At 39.8% G+C, this 13,478-nt stretch overlaps 2 protein-coding genes across 6 annotated transcripts in view; one reads left to right on the plus strand and one right to left on the minus strand.

Moving 5' to 3' along the window:
- The first annotated feature begins 28 nt into the window (after positions 1–28).
- On the plus strand, positions 29–7,525 carry LOC119690537 (actin cytoskeleton-regulatory complex protein PAN1). Of its 2 annotated transcripts, XM_048627575.1 has the most exons (6): positions 30–303; positions 587–722; positions 1,547–1,698; positions 2,008–2,388; positions 4,693–4,825; positions 5,346–7,525. In XM_048627575.1, exons 1-6 carry the CDS (start codon positions 256–258, stop codon positions 5,549–5,551), a joined length of 1,056 nt encoding a protein of 351 aa, XP_048483532.1. In that variant the 5' UTR covers positions 30–255; the 3' UTR covers positions 5,552–7,525. The 2 variants fall into 2 exon arrangements, with proteins under 2 accessions (XP_048483534.1, XP_048483532.1); XM_048627577.1 differs by lacking the exons at positions 4,693–4,825; positions 5,346–7,525 and having other exon boundaries at positions 29–303; positions 2,008–3,562.
- The window catches only part of LOC105388621 (homeobox protein homothorax), a 26,394-nt gene continuing 19,319 nt past the window's right edge, over positions 6,404–13,478 (minus strand). For 3 of the 4 annotated variants that reach the window (XM_048627581.1, XM_048627578.1, XM_048627580.1), the window contains exons 6-8: positions 13,099–13,117; positions 10,479–10,608; positions 6,404–9,492 (exon numbers count right to left, since the gene is read on the minus strand). In XM_048627581.1, the coding sequence (XP_048483538.1) occupies positions 10,486–10,608; positions 13,099–13,117 (142 nt within the window). In that variant the 3' untranslated portion in view covers positions 6,404–9,492; positions 10,479–10,485. Of the gene's footprint in view, positions 9,493–10,444; positions 10,609–13,098; positions 13,118–13,478 lie in introns of all 4 variants that reach the window. The other variant, XM_048627579.1, reaches the window with a different exon arrangement.

The raw sequence follows: 13,478 nt of genomic DNA on the forward strand, positions 1-13,478 counted from the left end.
GAGGCTTGTAAGCTCGCGATCGTTTCCGTTTCCTCTATGAAAATGTCAAAATCTAAATGTCAAAAATTTAGAGTTGTTTTGTCGCAAATCGCAAGTGTATTTTTAAGTTTGTTATTTTATTCATGCTATCTTGATTGTAGCTTAATTTCGTTACTTTATTCGAAACTGAAACAACTGAAAATAGTTTCGAACCGATTGTATTGTATGTGAGCAACTCTAGCAGCGACCGAGCGTCGCTGTGCACAGTTCTCTAAGATGCAGAGAAAACCGGGCTTTCCCTTGGCTAATTGCAACATTAAAATAGTAAGTACAGCTTAAAATATCACAATATGCTACGTAAACATGAATCAATTAATCCATTTTTGAGCATAAACATCGGCCAAGATGCCTGAAGCGTCTTTAATATTTTTCAACATTAATTGCATGAAGGAACACAAACAAAAACCATTGCAGCCTGTGTCTACAGACGTCCTTGTTTACACTATCTACAGATCCCTCCTTTACTATTCTTTTATTAATAAAATACCTTAAATTTATTTAAATTCAGAAATGACTGATTATCTTAACTCGCCACGCTACCCCCCAGCCGGACGCGGCGCCCGCGCACCCTGAACCAGTGTTCGAGGAGGACTGGGAGCGGCGCCGCCAGCAGCTCATCAACTTCGGCCACCAGCAGTGGGGCTTCAACAACTGGAGCTGGTCCGTCACGAAACAGGATCTCGGTGAGTATCACTTTCTTGTTCTTAGATAGATAGATGATCCTTTATTGCACCCAAACACAGAAAGTGCAAAAAGAAAGACACAAAATAGGTGATACTGGAAAATTGATGGTGGCCTTATATTATACTAGCTGTTCCCGCGAGCTTCGCTTCGCCTTAAAAAGTTTTCCCGTGGGAATTCCGGGATAAAAAGTAGCCTATGTTCTTTCCCAGGGTCTAGACCATATGTGTACCAAATTTCATTCAAATCCGTTCAGTAGTTTTGGCGTGAAAGAGTAACAGACAGACAGACAGACAGACAGACACAGTTACTTTCGCATTTATAATATTAGTTAGGATTATTATTAACACTTGCTGAATACACAATATTGCATAGGTACTTACCAGTGATAAGAGGTACCATTGGTACTCAATGGGTTAATATGAGTAATTGCTACAAAACTACCTCTTAGCATGTACACAGTCTTTTGTCCCCCAGCAGACAATGTATTCATCCTATAACATCCTCTTTCTGTACAATCCCAGAGATGCATTTCCAACAAAAGCACCATCTAGCAGCTGTCACTCTTTGCATGTAAAAGTAGCTAAAACAAGGAGGATGAGAAAAGACAATGCAAAGACAATGCTCCAACACATACTAACCCCATTATTTATAGAAGTTATAGGATGTTTAAGCTATTGAACTGTTTTGTCACTCTCACAAACTCAGAACAAATTGTTCTTTGACAGAGAGGGACAAAACAGCTAAAATTACCTATAACTTTTCTATTAATTAGGGGATTTGTGTATAAATGTCTATGCTTATCACTTGTCTTGAATGCTTCCAGATTTCGTAGACTTTGTGAATGGCAAGCACACAGCGGGAGTGGCGTCATTTGTCTCCGTGACTGTGAAGAGCCTGGACATTCACCGGGAGAATGTGGGGTACGCCACCACCACCGCACCCATGAAGGGATCTGCTATCTACCAAGCTAGAAAGGTACGCTCAAAATTGCAGTGGCTAAGTTCAATGCAACATATTATTTTATTCCAAGCAGCAGGTACAACAAAACATTAGGCGTGAATCACACAGAAAAGGCATAAGGCTAAGGCGCGGCGCAGGCATCTTTGAAACTTTTCAATACAAAATTTAGGTTAGTGGCGACGAAACGACGTGATGCCTGCGCCGCGCCTTCGCTTTATACGCTTTCTGTGTAATTCGCGCCTTAGACAGCATTAGGCTAATCTACATATAATGTAGTTACTTTAGAAATGATATTTGCTAAAGTTTCATTGAACATCTCTCCAGGGTGCGGTGACGAACGCGCTCCGCGAGACCTTGCTGAGCTTCGGCGGCGCCGTCGCCAGCGGGCTGCTGGAGCTGCTGGAGGCGTCCCCCACGCCCGCCCCCGCCCCTGCCCCCGCGCCCGCCCTCGCCGAGCCGCTGCCCGAGAACAACCAGAACATCATGAACAAGCTGCCCGAGCCCAAGAACGTGCACTCGCTCTTGCGCAAGGACGACGCGGTGCCCGTCGCGCCGGTCGGGCCCCACAACGTGCGGCCCCCCGCGCACGCCCCCGCGCCCCCCGCGCCGCACCCCGGCAAGCACGCGGGCAAGGTGGCTGCCCTGCCGCCCGCGCCGCGCGCCGCGCCCCCGCCCCCGCTGGCGCCGCCGCCGCGACACAACAACGTAAGTTTCGTGATGCCGGTGGGCTACCCGCCGCTGTTCCCGCCGCGCCCGCAGTTCAACTACTACGAGTACGCCGGCCCCTGGCACGTCACGTACGACGAGCGCCCGCACAACCTCAACGTCAACTTCAACCTGCCGCCCAAGAACAAGGAGCCGCCCGCCCAGCCCTGCTGGATCAAGCCCACTATCTTCTACGACGGCTTCTGGACGGAGCAGAAGGTGAAGAAGTGGGTCGCCGAGCAGGTGGAGAAGCAGTTCCCGGAGGACGCCCCCGCGGCCCCCGCGCCCCCCGCCGCCGCCGCCCCCGCCCCCGCGGCCCCCGAGCACCGCGCCTAGCGCTGGCTGCTTCACCTCCGCGGCTCCTTGTAAAATGTCGTGTCGTCTGTGAACTGCAGAACTGCGGCCACGCTATTACTTTATTAAACAAAAACTACACTTATTCAAATGTAATAAGGGTTCTGTCAGATGTCTTTCCCCGTGGAATGCGATTGTAATGTAATTTTATTTCTTGATATGAGGGATAAAGGACATTACTTGTGTATTCGGACGCAGGCGTTATTACTGGTTATATACCACTTGTATCTACAATGAATAACACTTGTTGTGTAAGAGTGTAATGTTAGACTAATCATCAACATCACATTCAATTTCTCCTCTGTTTCGTGCCAAAAGGAATTGCAAGCCGCAGCCGAATTTCAAAGACATTTTAGTGTACCACAAAAAATAAAATTCAATGAAATAAGTTAATATTGAATTGAAATTATAAAAATACTCAAACACACTTTGTATTAAAAAATGTTTACCGGTAGGTTTCATAGCTGATATTGAATGGAGGATTGAGAACGAAATCTCAAAACTATTTTATACAGGACCTTTTCAGCGTTAGTCTTTAAATAATATATGTAATATTAAGATTATCGATTATACCTACAAGTGTAGGTAGACTTAACGCTAAAAATCATTTGATACTGATAGAAGGTAACAACGGAAGATTAGTTAAGACTTTGCTGACCATATAAATACACCATGTATGTAATGAATATGAGGTTTTATTTTACAGTAGGTAGGTACTTAGGTACTGTATTTTACACTTATGTCAGGGATGGATTGTTTTTTAAGGCTACTGATATTATAAAACTAGAAATAGTAGTGTACGTATCTAAAACTGGATATAACTGCATTATTCGACGTGACTTATGTGTAGATTTGTTTTATATGCATCTTTATACAAAATATTTTTGCTATAAGTATGTAGATTAGATCTCTAGTGACAAAGCTAGCCCATGTATTTAATTATATGTTATAGGTAGTCTTAATTTAAGTGAACATCACAGGACATTTTTTGATGAATAACACTTGTTGTGTAAGGCAATGTGTGAAACATGATAGATTTATAGTAAGCGTGTGCGCTTGTAGTGTTGTTTTTTAAGGCTACTGATATTATAAAACTAGAAATAGTAGTGTAGGTATCTAAAACTGGATATAACTGCATTATTCGACGTGACTTATGTGTAGATTTGTTTTATATGCATCTTTATACAAAATATTTTTGCTATAAGTATGTAGATTAGATCTCTAGTGACAAAGCTAGCCCATGTATTTAATTATATGTTATAGGTAGTCTTAATTTAAGTGAACATCACAGGACATTTTTTGATGAATAACACTTGTTGTGTAAGGCAATGTGTGAAACATGATAGATTTATAGTACGCTGATGAAATGAAAGACGGATTATTTTACTGTGTAATAAAATGTAAAAGTAATATGTTCACTCTTTAATTGTTATGTTTCTGTGGGATTTAACCTTTTTGTTTATTACAAGAAAATCCTATTGATGTTAAGAGGTACGTAACATTCACTGGTTGTATTTAGCTAAATATACTGTAGAGTAGAGTTCAGTAGAGGTACCCCTTGAATCTTGCCCGTGTCAATAAACTACAAACACACACGTTCACACAGCAATGTAATGACAAGATGGACGGGATATTGTTTTAAAATCAGTCATGAATAAAACATGGATTTCATTGATGGTACTCCTATGTAACCCCATCACTAAACTACAGAGAGAAGACTTCACACGAATTTAAACACAATGCACTTCATACTATACAATCTACTACTATATACTATACTACCTAACCTAATCCATGTCCCTGCATGCTTATTTTCATTTAAAAGTATTATTTTTAATTCTTACCATCTTGAATTGATAATAATTTCTACTCTGCTTAGTGCACCGTGTATTTTTCATTTCCAAGCCCCTTTAAATTTTACATAACAATAACTTTTGAACTAATTTCCAGGACGCACAGAAACCGGTAACAGCGCCATCTCTGGACGGCATGTCGGACGAGGAGGCGCGCGCGGAGCGCAAGCGCAGGCAGAGACAGGCGCAAGAGGAGTTCCGACTCAAGCAGCTCATGAAGACCAGCCACGGTTAGGCCTCTAGGATGTTCTTTGGTTAGATCAACAGTCGATTGTCCCGCGATTAAGTGACGTATTGTTCTATTGGCGGGACAATCGACTATTGATGAACCGTTCAGAATCTGTCAATTTAATATCGAAGATTAAAAACCAGATTTTAGTATGTTCTTTGGTTAGACTGTACAATATACTGTGGTAAGAAAAGAAACCTGACCGCACTCTGCCTGTTGTAAAAATTGTGAGGTCAGGTATCTGTGCCTGCCTGTATAATGAGAACAAATGTATCTTGTCGGTTCGGACCGTAATTTTACTCGTTTATACTACAACAAGACCATTGTAACATAACAGAGATACATAATAGAGGATAAGGATACACATACGGTCTCAAGGAATTTGGTGGAACTTCGGTACCAAAATAAAGTCCTTTATTGCCGTTGAGTCACACCACTTCGTGTCCTTATAATCAAAGTTACTGTAACTCAATGGTAAAAAATAAAAATACCTTTTAAGCTAACTGCACACTAATTCGCAGATGCCGACGACAGAGTAGACAAGCAAGAGCTGCACAAGAGCAGCTTCGACAACCTACTCCTCGGCATCCCGACCCAGGACATCCACATAGAGGAGAGCGGGGTCTCCGCGGACAAGCGCAAGTCGCCCGAGCCCGGCGGCGGCGGCGGCGGCGCGGCCAAGCGGCGAGCCAGCGCAGTGGGGAGACTCGATATCGTTACGGATTGATTTACAGTGCGACAAACTTATCTGTTCCGGTGACAGTTAACTAAATTGATCTATATCTCAACATTTACTAATAAATTATATATTGATATAGATTAGATGGGTTTATTAAAACCGCAAGGGTAAATTACCATTACGGGAAAACTTGACATCATGAAGAATGAAGAAATATTAGACATTTACGTGACTCTCACCGGAACAGATAAGTTTGTGGCACTGTATTACCAGTTTCAATACTCTATCTCTAGATAGCTAAGAGTTACTTTCATACGATTGACAGAGTGCAAATTTTTGTGACAAAATTATATTATAGTTACTGTTAGCTATCGATAGATAGAGTTATGAAACTGGCAGTTAGTGTTATTAATTTAAGTATCAATAAACATCGTTATAGTTGTTATTTGCTGGGTCTTTTGAAATATCCTTGTTATAGCTGTCCTAGGCAGTTTGAAAGTTGTCTAACTAAAGCCTACACACATGCCGGCGGCACTGTGTGTAGGAGCCTTAAGAAACATTTGAACAGGTGGTTTAGAAAAGTGTAGACATACCTATCTGACTGTAGATACATATTTTTTAATGATAGGTGTACAATGATCCCCAACAATAAATCAATAGTATTCCGGGCTCCAACAAAGCAGTCTGCGCCGGTGACCGATGGATGCTGGGGCACTAATAACTGCCAAGTGTGGTATGTATATTCGTCAAAATTATTGCCTGATTTGCATAAAATTTCTTTGGTATTTGGCAAATACAGCAAATAACAAATACGAACAAGCGTGGTGCCGTATGCACCTCATAAGCGCAGACATCCTGTAAATGAGAACATAAGTACCGAATGAAATAAAACACATGAAATACTGTGAACTCAAGTTTAATCACTAAATTACGATCTTACACACAAATATGTACACAGAGTAACCAAATACACCTACTTGTACTCGGGAGAAACAAAATAACCTTACACTCAATAATAATATTATCCATACACCTCCGAAATTACTTTAATAAGGAACCGCATAAAATATTTGAATTATGAGATGAGCTTATAAATATGCATAGAGAAATGTTTCATCAAAATAATTTATAATAATAATCATCGCTTTTAAGCATGAATACAGTATCTTTCACCTGTGGAGCTTTCAAAAAAAAGTAGTTCGCCAAAGCTCAAATCATTGTATAGGTAGGTATACGCACACGCAGTATTACATTAATTTATTTTGCGATAGGTTCTAATTACCTAAAGGAAATTTTAATTCAAAAGTTATACATTATTACATACCGACAAAGGGTAATGTGCAAAATGCCTAAATTAATGATTATTATTAAGGTGTAATGAAATAGGAGTAAAATGGATACCTACATACTATAGGTACCTAACCTACTTATTTAACTTAAAATGGGAGTAACTTGTTCTCTATAGTTTAAAAGCCTTTTAACACTCTGATACATCTTTTAAATCAAATAAATAAAAATTAATTCCCTCCCTAAATTAATACAGAAATTACGATTTATATCAGAGATTAAAAACAACTGAAGTATACAGTCGAAGTCATCACATGACTTAACTTAAATCATTTCTTCTACGTCTCTACGTACTAAGTTTACTATTTATCTTACTTACTATATCTAACTCGGTTATATGTACACAAATAATTTTGGCAGTATATGCTTTGTTATATATGATTATTATATTTTTATCTTTAATTATTGCAAATGTTCTCGAAAGTCTGTCAAAAATATGTACACGGTGTAACTATGTTAGCATTACAGGGCTTTGCGCCGTGCGTGATAGAAGTTAAAAATAAAAAGCACACATACAGTTATTTCTACTAAACAAAGCCGGTTTAGCCAAAACGTTTAAATATACCACCCTAAACTATTACTATTTCCGAATATTAAGTGAATATTTGTAAGTATTTTTAGTTTTAGAAAACACACGTATAATTTGCCGATGGCACAGTGTAGCAAATTATAGAAGAAAAAACCTAGTACCTTTGCTGCAGGATGTCTACTACAGGTTGTTACCAACACGATGTTTGATAGTAAGCTAAAAGGTAATAATGACTCAACCATAGAAAAAACTTTTTTACTACAAGTTCCATGAAAGAAAATAGGCATTTGCGACATGACACGAATGAGATAATATGAAATATAATTATATTATTATTATGATTCGCGTGAGAGAAGTAGGTAGGTATATTATGTTATTTGATAGTGATATATATTTTTTATACAATTTGTAATAGCTATGGCTACACCGAGTGATACCTTCAAAACTCAAATGCCCGTAGTCTTTTTAACATTCGTAATTACAACCTCTGGAAGTTGAAACTCGATAAGATGCAACCTCTTCAAAACTATTCCTTAGAAGTTAAAACATGTAGGTATTAAGTTGTTATAAAAACAAGTTTTAAGTCTTCGGCGTCTTCTTGAGAGGTTCGAATTACAGAGGTTCTGTATATTAATAAGTCGTAGAAAAAGCAGCTTTTGTGCATGGTGAAAATTTCTTTCAGCTTACCAAACATAATAAAAAAATACCTAATATAATATAAGTAATATTCATAGCAAGGGTTTAATTTTCATGAACGATTAATGTAACATAAGCTCTGATTTGAGAATTTTACTAATGAGAAAGCAAAATAAAATATGGTAAGTATGCACTATGTTTTATTAATTTTAGTTTCATTAAAGTCTCAAAACCCTAAAATTCTCACCTCATGTTGATAAAGATGTATGGTTCGAGTAAGTAGTAGAATTAACCACTTACTCTTACGTATTGACACACATATAAGTAACAAGTGAACCATTGCCACTAATTTCTAAAAAGAGTATTGTTGGCTAATGAATGATAGGACTAGAACTACTGAACTACTATGAAATAGATATTTAATGAAAATGCAAAATAACCTTAATCTGCTTACAATGTAGCGTGGAGGAAGGATGTACTTAGTAATTATGGCAAATAATTTAGTCACAACTACTCTATAAATAGTCATTTATAGTTACTCCTCTAAACCACTAAATATATTTACTACATAATACTAAGGCTATTGTTGTTCTATGTATGCAGTCATTACTAAGTAAATCTGATGAACCGAACGAACTGTTGCTTTAAATAAATGACATCAAAACTTTACAAATCTACTGTATTTTAGTTATACGTAATAGTATAAATTATGTTACATACCTATAGAGGTACATATTGCAGTAACTAGGTAGGTATCATTATTTAAAAATGATCATAATATTAATACACTAATATACCTACTGCTATCTCACTCTAAATTTGTCACGGAAGCGTGTTAGTCCGTTCAATAATGTCACAATCAAAACATACACAAGTGTACGGAAAATAACTATGTACTTGTGCACTAAATCACACTAGTAACAGTGTAGGTAGGTAGTTAAACATTCAAATCGTCATTTGAAAATACAATAATAGAAATAGAAGACGAAGTTTGTATATAGATCGATTCCATGTACCACGGGGAGCCAGTTTTATTATTAGAAAAGTAAAGGGCTTTACGGATACACTGAAATTCTGTAACTATCCTAAGAAAATGTTATTGCTTGCGAAAACCACACTACTATTGTAGAGCGTCGTAGTGTCTACGCCTTCGGACCTACTATTTAGGACATGTTCCGTTTTTTATAAATCTCTCAGACCGTACACAGGTGTTCATTTAATTAGATTTTTCTATACTAATGATACAGGACATGAAAAGCCTATATAGTTGATAATTATATAAACCGTTGGTGCACGTAGCTTTTATGCGTAGTTAGGTACATTTTAAGGCATCAAATCATAGTCAATATGAGTACATTATGTAAGATGTCTTACGGTCGGCTTGTCTATTGTAAACGCGTTCTAAAATCGAGCTGAAAGGCCACTTCGCTTGGTGTGTCGGTGAAGCGTCTCTTCGCTCGCGCTCGAATATGGCTCTCTGTAATAAAAAAAACACAGCACTGTAAATCACACGCTTTTTTTGCATAATGGGAATGATTATCGATGTGTGATTTCGTAGCCTAGGCGGTAATGAATCTGCTTCCAGTTGGTGCTGCAGGGAAAAACATTCGTATTCGTTATGTATGGTTCTTTATTGTTCTCTTGATATTTGTGTAGGTATATCAGCTGTTCGACACCAATATAACAGGCTCTGCCTAGTTTGGAGTCCAGTGGCCGTGCCTGGGTGTTAGGAAATAGATATATCAATGCCATCCCAGCGCAAAACACTTTATCCAGTGACGGGTGAGGGAGATAATGAAAAATACTTACCCTGTTATTCATAAAAAAGTAATTGAACGTTTTAGCTATGGAACTGTGTTGTCGCTCTCAAGCTAAGAACAATTTGTAAATTGAATGCATCGATATCATAATAATTATTATTATTTGACCGCCATCTTCCACCCACAAGTCTTAGTATCTCTCCTGCCGACTGTAGGTACGGTCAGCTGCATAAGTAGCTGTACACTTTTGAACCTTGTCAATCCAACAAACCGCCTATCCATTCATTGAAGCATTGACGATTCCTCAGTTTGACAAGGTATAGAAGTAATAATAATAATATGTGGGGACATCTTCACACACGGCCATCCGACCCCAAGCTGGGCAGAGCCTGTGTTATGGGTATCGGACAGCTGATATATCTACACAAATACATACATAGATACATATTAAATATAAATATCAACACCCAAGACCCGAGTGCAAATATTTGTCTTTAAACAAATATCTGCCCCAGCCGGGAATCGAACCCGGGACCTTCGGCTCAGTAGTCAGGGTCACTAAACACTGCGCCATTCGGTCGTCAAAGTGTATAACAACTTATGCAGCTGACCGTACACGTGGACTCTACTCACGGGGGCACTAGACGGCGACGTGGACTCACTACTCACCGTCTCTCCTGCCGACTGTAAACGTGGACTCACGGGGGGCACTAGACGGCGACGTGGTCCTGCTCCTGCTCGCGCTGGCGCACGGCCACGGCCGTCTCCACCAGCAGGTACAGGCACTTGAACTGCTCGCGGTCGCCGCCCGCCTCGCGCCCCGCCGGCACAACCTGGACGGGGAGGGGAGAGATGAATATACTGGGGGTTAAGGTCACCGCACATACAGGTGTTGCAAAAAGGGTATACTAAGCCGAAACCTACATGTGCAGCATGTTATATCTAAGGCCGAAAATGAAATCAGAATTTTTATTTCTGCTTGCTGTTGCTACATGCTGCACATGTAGGTTTCGGCTTAGTATACCTTTTTGCAACATCCTGTATAAACGTAACGTAAAGAGATCGCTTGTTTTTCTTCTGTCAACCAGTTTACGAGAAAAAAGTTTACTTACTTTACGTTACGCTTATACATGGGTATACCCTTTTATATGTACCTATATTATGCTAAGACCCTTAGGGCGCTTGCCTTGCACACGCTAAGAAAATTTGCCGAACCTGCGACAGACAAGCCAAATTTTTCGTGAAGACAAAAAAAAAAGTCTGGGTTGTGTGTGAGCTCGCCGCGTCGTGCCTTGCGGAGACAAGATTTTTGTGCACCGCTGCGCGCAGTGTACACAGTTATTTTCTAGTTACGACACGAATTCCTGGGTAGGCCCGGCGTTTTTTCGTAGCGTGTACAGCGTGCACGAGGCTGACGAAACGCGACGCGTGTTAAATACTCTAAGGCCCTACTGTACTATTCTCTATGACTAGAATCCACTATGAACATCCGACGCGACGCCACTCGCGGTACAACGAACTCGTGGCGTCGGGTCGCGTGTTCATAATGTGCCTTTACTCTAAACTGACGATTAACAAACCTACGAGCTGTCGTGCAATTAAGATTGGTACCCAATTTGCCTACTACCCCGTCTTGCCCCCCTAATCCCCTACCGTATCTGTGCATACTATTGATAATTAATTTTGTACAGACACACAAAAGAGAAGTTTTGCCATTCGTCAAAAATCAAACAGATATCTCTACAGAGCCACATTCGCATGTGTATTGTATAGGTTGTCCCGTAAATAGTGGACCAACGGCAAGGGGGTAACTCAGGGAGTCAATCTTAACATGACTATGACTTTTGGAAATAAGCGAAAAAAAAATTGTTACTGCATAAGTAAAAAGTCACTGTTTATTTAGAATTAATTTCATGTTAGATTGACCTACTGAGTCACCCCTTTCTGTTGGTGCACTGTTTACGGGACGCCCTGTTTATTATAATTAATTGAGATACTTCTCTTTTCTGTATGTAAATAATATATTTATTAGAGCACCAATATTGTTAGGTAACGCCGGCATTAAAACACCCATATTGATATAAGTATAAAAACAAATCTACTTCTAGCTACTTCTGAAGGAAAAACAGAAGTTTGAAAAACAAATTTATTTAAAGAATGACTCGGACATGCAAATAAAAACTTCAACAGAACAAGACTACTTCAACACAAACAGCCAACATATTAACGAAAACATAAGTGTTTTAACACCGACCTCTCCGTAACAATAAACTAAATTAACATCAACTTCAACATTCAAAATATACGAATATTATAGACCTTATGATCTAGTATTTAGGGCTCATGACAAAGACCATGCAATCCTTTTCTTAAAATATCCTAATCAGTCATGATTTTTACAAGTTACAGTCTGAAGCTGAAGTAAGTCATGCCTCCTCAGGCACGTTGGTTATCGCTTAAGTGGAAAGATTTACTGGCAAATACCTTAGGTACTAATTATTGAAAGCCTGAGTAGTCCTAACGTTATTTATGTGATAATGACTAGACTGGAAAATCTATGAAATATGTTGTTTCTTTGGCGACTTTGCCAACTTTCCACAAACTTTTCGAAAAGCTACGCTACTTCACTACGAGCGAACAAAATATCCACCAATAGCATCTCAGGAAAATGTTAGTATCGGCAGATGTTCCTCTTCGCTCGACATGCAGTGGTGCTATACTTTGTTCTACATGAAAAGTCATGTTAAACTTGGTATATTCCCGTAAAATGCTATTGCACTTGTCTAGAGATGGCAAGAGACTTTACGAAGGCATACATTGCCTATTATCTCCAACATCGGACGAATCCGAAATTTACGGGACTTAGACTACGTTCGTTCCCAAGGAAGTGAGCGCAAAACTAACACAATGTGAAGACTCTGCTACTAACTCAGACGGCGGACGGCGGCTAACAGTTTGCTTCTGGGAACGAACATAGTTTAAGTCCCGTAACTCGTACAGTACATTGCGACATGCAGAACTTTGTAAAATATAGCAAGAGTCCTATGACACATGTATACATTTCACTTGTCTTGTTTTGTTTGACAACGACAAACGATTGTCATGACAATCTGTCAATCAAACGTCACAGGACTCGTGCTTTATTTTACAAGGTATAATATAAATAGTAAAGCCATGCAGGTCTAGACAAGCTGGTGGTAAGAGCGGTCGTCGCTGGTGGCCACTTCCAGCTCGAGCGCGACGGGGGGCGCGGGGCGCGGCGGGGGCGGGGGCGGGGGCCAGGGCCAGCCCCCCGCGCCCCCGCCGCACTCCGCCGTAGTTACCGTCACTACTGCCGCCGTTCTGAAACAAAATGGATAATGTTAGTGGCGGTGTTGTGTTACACTGCTTGTAACGGATATGAAAGACACATTTATAAGAAACTTGAACATTAAATATAAATAATAGCTGTTCCCGCGAGCTTCGCTTCGCCTTAATTTGTTTTCCCCTCGGAATTCCGCGATAAAAGGTAGCCTATGTTCTTTCTCAGGGTCTAGACCATCTGTATATCAAATTGAATTCAAATCCATTTAGTAGTTTTGGCGTGAAAGAGTAACAGACAGACAGACAGACACAGTTACTTTCGCATTTGTAATATAAGTTAGGAAGTAAGGATTTATTCTTGTCTCTCCTCCACCCAAAGGTTGCCTGGAAGAGATCGCTT

This window comes from Plutella xylostella, chromosome 19 (assembly GCF_932276165.1).
Source record: "Plutella xylostella chromosome 19, ilPluXylo3.1, whole genome shotgun sequence".
Classification (NCBI taxonomy): domain Eukaryota; kingdom Metazoa; phylum Arthropoda; class Insecta; order Lepidoptera; family Plutellidae; genus Plutella; species Plutella xylostella.

Bases quoted from the DNA above. Each gene is read 5' to 3' on its own strand.
- LOC119690537 (XM_048627575.1), top strand. From the start codon at position 256: ATGCAGAGAAAACCGGGCTTTCCCTTGGCTAATTGCAACATTAAAATA. The intron at 304-586 runs GTAAGTACAGCT...GCTACCCCCCAG, and splicing joins CTAATTGCAACATTAAAATA to CCGGACGCGGCGCCCGCGCA. The intron at 1,699-2,007 runs GTACGCTCAAAA...ACATCTCTCCAG, and splicing joins CTATCTACCAAGCTAGAAAG to GGTGCGGTGACGAACGCGCT.